Below are 11,625 nucleotides of genomic sequence, written 5' to 3'. Positions count from 1 at the left end.
AGAGAAATTGGTATTTTTATAAAATTGGAAGCATTTACCAAATAATGGAAAGCCCATGCAATGATCTCTAAGTTGCGGATTAAAAAACGCCAAGTCTAGCTACAAAATGCTGAGTTGGCAGCACAGTTCGCGACCAGTGTTACAAAAGCTTTGCATGCAGCCGACGGGCTTTACCCTACACTAGCATCAGCTGAACGCTGCTGTCATCTGTGGATTCTCAACGTTCAATAGGAAAGTTTACTTAAATAAATGATATTACTAAATGAAACGTGAAGGATATCAGGGGAAATAAGACTGTTGAAGTCATGAATATAAGCCTATATCATTGGCGTGCTTTGTAAAGCCCCTTCTTGGCCGCTGAAAATGTAAACAAAAAGGTTATGTAAACTTCTGTGGTCTCTTGCAGCGTGTGAATTGACTGAAAATGTTGGGACTACAACGTTTTGCCGGCAGTTTTGTCACCCAGTTGTACCGCCGTGCAGCCTTCAGCAGCAGTGTCCGGGCAGCGGGCATTCCCGTGGCCCCAACTGGAGGACAGTTGGATGCAGTGGAGCCGGAAGCACGCGCGCCGGCAGTGGAGGAGGCGGCCAAAAAGCCCAGGGGTAGGTAGATTCTCAAATTTTTGTCCTCCTTACTAATTGGTATCCACGCAATCCTTATTCCAGGCAACATGGTAGCCGCTGCTTTCGAATCCCTCAGAAACGACAATCCCAAAGATGAGAGCAAAAGCCAAGCCTCCAGCAAGATCGATGAGCGTATCATCAACGCAAAGACAGTCAATGGACTGCTAACTATCACGGAGAACAACAATGGCTTCTCGAGGAAGCATGCCCTCAGAATTGTCTCCATCCTGGCCGAGTGGAGCACCTTGAATCGAGTAAAGATCTCGGAATTTGAGAACGACACAAGGTTCCTACGTATTTGCCGGATGTTGGGCCGGACGGTTCCGAAAAATAATGGTGCTAACAACAAGGACCTAGACGAGAATGGGACGGCCAAGCGGATATCCGGATTCCGAACAGATGACCTAAACACGGTGCTTGGCGTGGCTGGTGATGATGAGGCCGCTAAGCTGATAGCTAGCATCAGTCTGCCCCAGATGGTCAAGGTGATGAGCACCCTAGCCCAGCGGAAGAGGCGTAGTACTCCTCTCTTGCGCTCCCTGGCCTTTAATATCAGCAGCGCGTCGGAATCGCTGGACTTAAAGCAAGCGGGGGATGTGCTGTTCGCCATGTCCACGTTGAATTTCCAGGATTCTGTTCTGAGCGCCAAAGTATGTGCAGATGTGCAATCGGCACTGCCTAAGAATGTGGAGAAGTCTGCCGTTGTGGGATCCATTATTACCAGCCTGGGAATTTTACGATACCGCGATTTGGGTTAGCTCGGATATCAACATACCAAAACAAATTTGTGATTAATGATTAATTTTTCGTTAGATATCTTGGAATCACTGACGCAGTGGCTTTTAAAGAATAGTGAAATCTGTCGCCCACAAGATCTCAGTGCCTATTTCCTTACCTCGGCCTTGCTAAACTTCAAAAGCGCTCAACTGGAGGAAGTGAGCAAAAAGCTAGTAAAGTCTATAGTCCGCGAGGATTTTACCAAGCAATCCGAGTGGTTGAGCTTTGTGTGGTCGCTAACAATGCTGGGTCTAGTAGAACACGGCCACTTGGCTTCTGTTTTGAGGTTTGTTCATAGAAATGCTTGAAAATTTCGAATTAAAACTTTAATTTTTAATTACTTTCAGTGCGGACTTCCTAGAGACGTTGAAAAAGGACAAAGCTGGGGTCACAGCTACCTCCAAAATGAGGCTACTCAACTTGAATAGCTATGCCCAGTTAATAGCCACAGATTACAAGGGTCCACTATTGCCCACTGACAGTCCTGCCTATCAGGTGCCCATGGCGCATCCTAAAGCAAAGCAAGTGCTAATAAATGGAATGCTAGATGCACTGAAAAGTCTGCTGCCGGCCAGCAATCATTTACAAACCGCTGTAGACACTAAAATGGGCTTCCTCATAGGTAAGAGAGTTTTTATTAATCTGTACCATTTTCCTGATTAACTGTCGTTTCAGATGCACTGTGCCATTTTGATGCTAACAAAAACCCCCTGCCTTTGGACAAAGAAAATCCGAATGCAATAAGGCAAGTTATAACTCGATTTATCAATCAACTTGATTATAATTAATGAAACTTGATTTCAGGGTGGCGCTGATGGTCATCGATTTCCATGACATATGCCACGGAACGCATCGCTGTGGCAGCGGCGTTACGAATCTGACATTTGACCTGCTAGAAAAGAGTGGTTACCACGTTATTCCCGTGCCCTATAATGAGTTCAGCACCAGTGACAAACTACTGAAACGCGTTCAGTATTTGGAGTCAAAGTTCAAGGCGATTGCAAGTAGCAAATAATTGCAGTTATAGTTTATTTAATTTTTCTTGTAATGATTGATCAATATTTGAATTGTTTAAATTTTGTAAATGTTAAATTAGGCGCTGAATTACAAGCTAAACCCAAATTTCGAAGGGTGAGTTACTGGGAGTCTTTTTAACCACATAGTTTAGACGGCATCCAGTTTACTGGAACGTTGCTTGTTCATGCCCACTTTCCACCATTGGCCCGTCTCCTGGAACTCGGTGGCCACAGCAGCTAAGGTGTGGAATAGGCTGCGAGCCAGCATGTGAAGATTACCGATGTGCAAAACGAACTTGGGATCATACACCTTCTCAATGTCATCGATCTTGTAGTGATCTCGTGTCTCCCGTTCCGTCAGGCAAATACAGTTCCACGGTGCCCAGTCATCGCTCTTGTTCCAACGCGGCAATCTAAAATAGATATATTTTTGAGTTTGATTTTTAAACACTTCATTGTGAAGGTTACCTTAGTTCACTGAGATTCTCTGTCTTGCTTAGAGCCGAATGTCCATGCCATATTTTGTCTATGATGTGGCGAACATCATCTGGCTGCATTACAAATGCAAAGGATGTGGTGCACTTGCGTTTTCGCTCATCCCGATGGATGCACCGTAGAATGGACTGGTACACGGTGTTCTCAGTAGCAATAAGCTATGTGTATGGGAACATTTTGGATAACAATATTTAAAATGTGCGATAAGGAAGAACGCACCTTTAGATAGTAACAGTGCTTGCAGGTGTCCACATGGCTCTGACGTGTCCGAATGGCAAACTCGGCATAGGTCTTGACCTTTTTGCATACAATGCACATGCGCGATGGAATCCCTAAGTATCACAATTTCGAAGAATTAATACAATATATAGATGTATACGTATGATCAACACCTACTTTGTTTGGGCTCGCCCTTTTGGAACTTTATGAGATCGAAAAAGAGCATTGTCTGGCGTTTGCGCAAGATTTCCACGTCAAAGGACTTGGCATAGAGCAAAAGATTCTTTTCGCGATCAAAGAGATCAAAGAGTTCGGGAAAATTCGGGAAGCAAGTCTCCTCGGTGAGCACTGCCATGACTTGTCGGATGAAGTCCAAGCGGTCCTCCTTGCTGCGCGGCTTTCGCAGATCCTTGTAGATCTCGGTGAGGAAGCGAACTCGCTGTGTGCTCAACAGATCCATGTGGATTTTGGAGTCCTTGTAGCCGACCCACTCGATCGGTTTGCCCATCTCCTTTAGCAACTGATCCTTGCGAAAATCCTCCATGGCCTTGTAGACGAGATTACGCTGCCGCTCCACGCCATTAAGCAGCTGAATCTCCTTGTCCAGCAGGATGTTCACCTCGGCAATGCGAGCAGGCCCCTCATAGTTGGCGGTAATACGCTTCAGCTCCGCCTTTTTCCAACGAGCCACCTCAGCATAGAGAAGATCGAAGTCATCCTTGTTGCGTGGGAATTGCTTGATCACCCGGTGTCGCTCCATGCGCTGCTCCACGCACTTCTCATACCGCTCATCCTCATGCTCGCGATTCTGCACCAGGCGACTGTTGGGGGTGTATAAGATGAGATATTTAAGTTTCATAATTTAAATTGAATATAATCCACCTACCGATAATCTTGCGCCCGCAGATGAATATATTTCCACAAAATCCAGCGCCTCCAGTTTCGCTGGATGAGCAAAATCTTTTCGAGCTTCCGCTCTGCGCGCTCCTTCTGGGCAAAAGTCTGGTACTTGCCAGGAACTATGGTAAAGTCATTGGCGGCGGAAACATATAGTATATTAATGCCATCCAGATGGCATTGCACCGATTGCTCATGGGCTGTGTTCTAAAAAAAAATGTTGCTATAATTGATTGCAATATACATAAATCAAAGTTTGTTGGACATACCAGAGTCTTTTCCTTTTGCTCCCATGTCTGAGTATCCCTGGTCTTGTACTTCCTGTACTTCATCTTGTCAAAGTACGGGCCAGTTTGGGTAAATGCGTCCAAGTACTCCTTGCCCGTATTTTGATCCCGATAGCCACAGAGGAATGGCTTGACTATGGCCGCATTCTCGATCTCTACGACCACGGTTTTGGACTGGCCATCCTGGGTGTCATCACCAGAGATCTGGACAGTGATAAAGTCGGCCAGACGGTGTTTGCTGATAGAAGGTTAAGTGTAAAATTGGTTCAGTAATGCCATTTGCTTCACCTACTCATAGTACACATCCAGATCTAGCTTGGAGGTCTGATCCTCTCTACCCCCCTTGTTCATCTCCAGTTGGAACTCATGAATGCCGTACTCATCTAGGGCAGTGGAGTTCAAAGGCACGGAGTTGCAGAGAATGCGATTATCCTGTCGGAGGACGAGCCATTCCGGTGCCACTTCAAACTTGCGAGCAAGATCCTGTTTTATCTCGCCCAGAAGCATACAGTTGGGATAAACTTGGGCCAGGATTTCGGAATCCGATAGCCGAAACTTTACAGTCACATTCTCCAGTTCCACGCAGCATTCTTCCGAGTGCTGCGGCTCCGATTCAGTACTCCGTGAATCCAGAGGAGGGGGACACCCTGGTGGCAACTTGGGACGTTCGCTGGGCTCCACATGCAGTTGCACATTGCACACATACCCCCGAGCACGCTCCTCCGCACTCATCTTGCCACCCAAAATATATCTGTTGATTGTTGGAGAATAATAGTTTGTAGTTCAGTTAATTCCGAAATGAGGCTGAAAACTGCCTGCTGAGATATAGCCAAATGAGGATGGCCTCGGCTGGGGGCCACAAGTTTGTTCAATAGCTCCACAGCCGCTGCTAGGCGCCCTGTTGTGGCAACGGGTTGTAGGCCGAAAAGCCGCTGAAGCTCCAATTTTGTGGTATCAAACTTAATCAGCTTCGTTCAAGAAGCTCCACATAAAGAATTTCTTCAACTGTACTTAATTTTTCACACGCATTCGCAATAAATTTCCATGAGTGAAAGCACCCAATCATCTAATGAGCTCCTCAACTCCAATTGCTATTAACGAATTTGCATTCCCATACAGATTTTCTAATTGCCCCGATTTCGAAGTCTACCCACTTCGATTGACCATTTTTCAGCGCCTTATTATTTATTATTATTTATTGCACAACTCGTAGCATTTGGCATGCGCAAAGACAACGGTGACAGTAATTACTTTTACTAAATGGATTGGACAGATGGTCGGACCACACGTGAAGATGATTTTCAGCTACCGATGATGCTACCGAAGCGGAAGCCGACTTAATAATGATGCTTAACTCTTATATCATGATCCGAACAGATATCATCAAATTTAATGGCCCCTCTCGGCTTTTAGAGATTTCTTTCGCTTGATTTTGACCCAAATCGGGGGTTTTGTCAATTCCGCTCATAGGAAATGCGATCCAATTGAAAGGTTTTGCGATTTCCTTTTTAAGGTGGGTTCCATTCAAAAGCCGCTTAACAGATTCGCTTAGCAAACAACGAAATTCAAAGCAATTTTAGGGCTTTCTTGTGTTTTTATTATTTTCTAACTAACAGTACTAATAAATAATGTTTTTGTTGTAGTAAAAGTTGGATTTCAGGTTAAGGGCTGTCAGTCCGGACTTCTTATCGGCATGGGCCACCTGCAGTCGATGCGGACGCCCATTGAAGTAGTAATCCTTGAGGTGTTGCACTCGAAGTACTTTGCTCGGATTCCGATGATCCAGATTGGGGCTAGATGTCGTCGTCGTCGGTGGTCGAACCGTTGTGGTCTTCCTCGTTGTGCTCTCCGACTCGTGGAGGATGGGATTGATTTTCATCGGCTGATAGTCCAAGCCGATGCCGGGTATGTGGCGGAAGGGCAGTGGGGGTACGGGTATGTAATATATTTTCGAATCCTTTTTCGTTTTTTTCGTCTTACTGCCGTTCTTGTTGTACTTGCGCAGATTCAGCGGCTTTGATGTGACCACGTAGTCCATATACAAGTTGTCCAGCGAGGGCGACTGCACCACAATCCGGTTGGCCAATCTCGTGGGAGGCGCTTCTGCCCGTGGACCATAGGAATAGGGTCGAGCTGCCACCAAATTGGCCAAGATGATTAGCGATGCCAGTGGAAGCAACGGTGACATTCTGAAAATGAGCACAAAGGTTGGTGGGACCGGATAAAAAAATATTTAAAATAATTATTAAAATTGGCTTATCAAAGAGCAGTGTTTTTCCCACAAAGCGTTCAGATTAAATTGGAAAATTAAAAAAATATCCAAAGCGGAGTATTTTTGTAACTACAAAATTGAATTAATAATAAAAGTAGAAAAGGCCAGTTAGCCGGGTAAATATTTGTGAGAGGTGGGAGAATGTCAAGGCGACGGGCAATGAAAGTGCTGAGTGCCACCCACGCCCCACTCGACGGGTTGTCCGATTGTTCAAGGTTTTGATCGATGGGGTGGCAACCGAAGTGGCGAACTCGAAGTGCCCGCGATCACAATAATAATAGTAATGGCAACCAATGCGATTTTCTGCAAGTCACATGCCAAAGCCGAATAATTAAATAACAAATAAATTGTCTGTGCGCATCAAAGCGCAAAATGTTTCGCCTTTACATTGTAAGTTTCTCACGTTCGCCACATGTGTACACATGAAAACCGAAACACTCACATGCCAGAGATAATTTTCGTTTCGATTTGATTTAAATGAAAGCATTTAATGCACGCTAATCAAAGCGACGCCGGCAGAGCAATTACGCTAATGAGCGAGTCGAGCGCCATCCGCGGCGCAGATTTCAACGCTTCAGTGATTAATGAGCCAGTAAAAAAAAATAAATTGATCGGCGCAACAACCGAAAAACTTGGGATCGAAGTGGATAACACGGTTTTTGGGGCTATCCAGGGGCGTCTGCGGTTCGCCCACCGTTTCAACAGATTGTGGGCTAGGCAAATCACATCAGGTTTATGTTTTTCCGATAAAGACATTTGTCTAGTTCTTGTGTCTGGCAGAAATCCCGACAAAATATGCGCCCAAGACAAATTGCAGAAAGTTGGGAATTTGTTTGGTTTGCTGAGCACAAGCCCCGCATGATATATGATATATGATTGCGGTGCTCAGGGATCACTGTGATAATAGAAGCCAAAAGAGCAAGATGTGAAATTCGAGAGACCACACACATTACGCCTAAGCTCATTACAATTTAATTGTTCGAAACCCTAATGACTCGCACTTCGCACAGTTCAGGAAATAGAAACTGGAAAAACTAAATTTAATTTGTCCACTCACTGACTTCAATTATCTAAGGCTGTTTTACTTTGCGCCTATATCAACGGCATTGCCAAGGTCATTTTCGTGATGCTAGCCATGATTAATCATATCACGCTCCTCTCTGGTGAAAGACGAAAGACTTAGGCAACGAACTCGAAACGGGCGAAGCGAAAGACTCAGGCAGCGAACTTGCTGCAAGCGAAAGACTTAGGCAGCAAACTCGATGCGGACGGGCAGCAATTATAAACTTATTAGAGAACCGCCTGCCAGCCGTCAAATGCAAATGCTTTAATGTGTTTTTATGGGCATACGTCTTTATTCTAATCGCACTCACTTTAAATGGCTAAGACTGCAGCTGCCGGTTGGATTTGTTGATTAGTGATTTTCCTTAATTATATTTGTCGATTGTACAATTTATTGCCAAAGTGTCCTTCAAGCGAAGATGTTTACTTCATTAGATAGTGGAAATTAATTTATGCGTAATGGTAGGCACACGTTCTATCACGTTTATGGTTGGATCATTTAAATTTTAAAGCGAATATCTTAAATGCACTTTTCGTGTTTTCTCGCACTGCTTGCCGATGCTTCTGTATTTTTTATTTTTTTTGTAGCTTGAGCGCGCAGCTTTTGAACGTTGTGAACGCCTCGGCGTGCGGCAAATAAATGAGATCTGCGGACTGTTTGTAATTTGTTTTTTTCTCTTTTTCTTCTTAAATCAAAAATCAGTGCCGACTTCGCTGCCGCCGCCTCTGCCGACTTCGCTGCCTTTCTGTCGTCATCAGCGGCAACTGGATTTATTATTGTGTGAGGTCCCAGCCGATGAAGACCGGAGAATTAACTGGTTCTCCGGGTGGCAGATGATCTCGGATGATGAGCGGCCATAAATTAGCCAGTTTATTGTTTGTCCACTTACTGTTACACTTGCAAAGTGCACTTGGTGGGATTTGCCTGCCCCGCATGTGCCATTTGCTTAACAAATTCATCAGCCTTGCAGTTCTCCGACCAGAACTGAGCAGGAAATCCAACACCACTTGGCCAGTCGGTCGGCTCTCGATTGGATTACAACTCGGTGGGCAGCTTCTTAAAGCCCCTGAAGAAATAGAAAGATAGGGGACAGGTCCTTAACCCGTGCTTACATCCTTTTCCTAATTTCAAAATATAAACCTAACTTAAAAAAACATTGAAATAATATAAATTATATTTTTATGAAGCATTTCAAAAATGTATTAGTTTTTAAATTTTGTAGATTTGAATACTGCTTGTTAATAATAATATTATTCATCTTTAACTAATTGGTACAAATTTCAGATATACAACTGTATATATTTGCATACATTTCAATCTTTTCTCCGTTTGTTTTGATAACACGGATTGAATAATGTTTACAAATCAATTTGTGAATTTTAGATTTTTTCTTACTATTCTTAGTTTTCGCAAATTTCGTTTATATTGTTATTTAATGTACCTCATTATGCTTTTAACTCCCAACTCATTTGAAATGTGATAAACGATGCCCATTGTTATAAGAAAGGCGCCTGACAAAAAGTATTATGATAATACTAATATCTTTTGTAAGAACGAGGGTTAAGAGCTTGTGCTCGACTTCAGCTCGGGATTGGAATCGGCGTCTAGTTCACTTGGCAGCTCCTTTGTCTTTCCGATACTGTGCACAAATTAGTTACAAATGAGCCTACGACAACAAAAGCAGCTGGTGGTAACACGAAGCCTTCGTTGAGGTAGGGTTTTAGGTCTCGGTCCGGTCTGCTTTTCTCTTTTCCCAGTGGCTTGGGGTGCTTTTTCGGTTTGGCTTATTGACAGGCCACCGGGCAACTCCAACTTCAACTCCCCAAGAACCCTGCGATGCGTGTGGCGCTCCAAGGGATTTATGCATAATTGGATTGGCAAATGGTGTTCGTGGCATTATTACAAATTGGTAGTGTTGGTTGATTAAAACCGATTGATCTAGACATATCCTTGGTAGATATCTGAAAATTCGCATATGGCCCATATTGAGCAATGGTGCTTTAATTAAATGACTTCCTTTTGATGCACAGTTTTATGAGCCGTAAATTAAACAAGTAAAAGCAACTAACACGGTGGAGGCTTACGTAAAAACATTTCCAACTTTCCCAGGGCCCAGACATCTTTCACCAGCGCTCTTGACCACCGAGACAATCTAAAGTTTGGGCTGTAAAATAAAACAAATGACATAACCGCAAATATACACCAAGAGTAAAACTTCCCAGCTTCTGTCTGGTTGTTAAGGCACTTTAAATATTAATTAGCCATGGCAGCAGAACTCCCGGCAATTAGGCCTCCGGTTTAAAGTGTGTGTTGAAGTGCGTAAGCTCTCGCATGTGCCAAATGGCCAATGGAATCGGAATCTATATATATATATATAAAGATATATGGAGAATACCCGTTCTCACAGCCAACTGCACGCACCACCTGCCAGCAGAACGGTCAGTCAGGGGCCTAATTGTAATTGTTAACGATTAGCCAACACAAATCACGAACAAGCTGCAAACGCCACTTTCTGTGCATCTGTAACGTCTTCGTGCCTCCGATTCTGCTGATTCTGATACTGATACGGATACTCCGGTTCAGACCCATTTCAGGCGCCTTGTGTGAACCGAGTTTTAGGCATTATTAAGAGTAATATGTTTAATGCTGACGGAAGCAATACGAATAGATGGCCCCAGCACGGGGCACCAAAACAGACAGCTGGTAGTGCACTTGGCGAAAAAGTTAGAGATATTCAATGGTGAAAATGGGAAACATTTGCTTATAATGTAGCTTATAATATCTTTTTAGAATTTAATAAATTAGATAATAAGCCAGCTAAGTGCATTATTTGTTTTCACTATAGAGAATATATTATTGTATGTTTTTCCTTGTGTACAGAACACAGTCGTGTTTATCAACCTCGCCAAAGTCATCAACAGACTCGATCTCAGTTTCTGACTGGGACCCAGTAGACTTGGCCGGTGTCTTCGCGTCTGAATGACAGACACACTCTTAACTCTTAACTACTAACTCCCAACTCTCGTCTCTGGTATGTTGTCTCTTGGCTGCGACTGCTGGCGCTTGCGTGTTTGGCTACTGAATTTTTAAGCATTCGCCAGCACGCCGTGAAGTGAAGTGAAGTTGACGGGGAGGAGGCGGGGGCTCTTAGGCTTCATTTACATTGGCAACGTTTTAATTAGTCGCTTATGAAGACACACAGCGTCGGGCTAGGAGATCCATTTAGATGAATGGCGGGAACACCCACCGCCAGAGGTACGTCACCGGTAAGGCGACTAATCAGCCGGCTTAAATCGCAACGATTATATATGGGCCAATTATAGCGAATCTTTTATTGTCGATAAATTCGCAGGTTCATTAAACCCACACAGAGCCCATAAACTGACTCACATGTGGAGTTCGGGCACCTTAAGCTAAGTCTTTGTCTCCTCCTCCATCCAATCTCCACCTCCGGCGTCTGCGGTGATTTGGTTTTCTCATTCGGGGTGCTTGGCATGTGGACACCACATCGGATATCCATCGAATGCATTCGGAATGAAGCTGTAGACTTACGCAACCGCTACGCTATGTCAACCATCCCGATTCGCCGGTGCACTTGGCATTTCTGAGAGTTTAGCCCCCTGGATATCGGGGTCATAACTGCCAACACGTCGCCAGCTCAGCGACTTTCATCGAAAGTCAAATATTTGTGGAGCACGCAGAAAGAAAAGTGTAACGAAAGGAAAAGACCTGCTAGCCAGCCAGCCATCGATTGTCAGCCGCAAAATTCAATATTTGCTCATCCGTTCGAAAACGTTTAGCGAATTCTTGCGCGGGTTTTGTGAAAGTCCCCGGGGGCAGGGAGCAGGTTAAAATGGGCGTTGCGATTTCCAGTGGAGCTTGGCCTCCACCGACAACGAATGGGGGCGATTGGCTGGCGAATTGGATTGCCATTTGGCTATCCAAGATCCATTGAGTCTGGGTCTATTGAGTCATA

The 11,625-nt window shown here is 44.3% G+C and overlaps 3 protein-coding genes across 4 annotated transcripts; 1 reads left to right on the top strand and 2 right to left on the bottom strand.

The window, feature by feature from the left end:
* The first annotated feature begins 145 nt into the window (after positions 1–145).
* Positions 146–2,522, top strand: LOC117144594 (FAST kinase domain-containing protein 4). The gene is made up of 7 exons (XM_033309874.1): positions 146–231; positions 407–602; positions 666–1,376; positions 1,437–1,686; positions 1,748–2,022; positions 2,076–2,145; positions 2,205–2,522. The coding sequence occupies exons 2-7, from the start codon at positions 425–427 to the stop codon at positions 2,413–2,415; spliced, it is 1,695 nt and encodes a 564-aa protein (XP_033165765.1). The 5' UTR covers positions 146–231; positions 407–424; the 3' UTR covers positions 2,416–2,522.
* Positions 2,522–5,140, bottom strand: LOC117144593 (IQ and ubiquitin-like domain-containing protein). Its single transcript, XM_033309873.1, has 7 exons — positions 4,607–5,140; positions 4,297–4,552; positions 4,017–4,234; positions 3,308–3,951; positions 3,131–3,243; positions 2,885–3,069; positions 2,522–2,829 (listed from the first exon to the last, which is right to left on the bottom strand). The coding sequence occupies exons 1-7, from the start codon at positions 5,044–5,046 to the stop codon at positions 2,565–2,567; spliced, it is 2,121 nt and encodes a 706-aa protein (XP_033165764.1). The 5' UTR covers positions 5,047–5,140; the 3' UTR covers positions 2,522–2,564.
* A 748-nt stretch (positions 5,141–5,888) lies between these two features.
* LOC117145118 lies at positions 5,889–8,658 on the bottom strand. 2 transcript variants are annotated; one of them, XM_033310638.1, is made up of 2 exons: positions 8,539–8,658; positions 5,889–6,503 (listed from the first exon to the last, which is right to left on the bottom strand). In XM_033310638.1, exon 2 carries the CDS (start codon positions 6,500–6,502, stop codon positions 5,933–5,935), a length of 570 nt encoding a protein of 189 aa, XP_033166529.1. In that variant the 5' UTR covers position 6,503; positions 8,539–8,658; the 3' UTR covers positions 5,889–5,932. The 2 variants fall into 2 exon arrangements, with proteins under 2 accessions (XP_033166529.1, XP_033166527.1); XM_033310636.1 differs by lacking the exon at positions 8,539–8,658 and adding an exon at positions 7,960–8,475.
* Positions 8,659–11,625: the final 2,967 nt, after the last annotated feature.

This window comes from Drosophila mauritiana, chromosome 3R (genome assembly GCF_004382145.1).
Source record: "Drosophila mauritiana strain mau12 chromosome 3R, ASM438214v1, whole genome shotgun sequence".
In the NCBI taxonomy this organism is placed as follows: Eukaryota; Metazoa; Arthropoda; class Insecta; order Diptera; family Drosophilidae; genus Drosophila; species Drosophila mauritiana.
The sequence above is the reverse complement of the archived record's forward strand: the minus strand, read 5'-3'. Positions and strand labels throughout refer to the sequence as shown.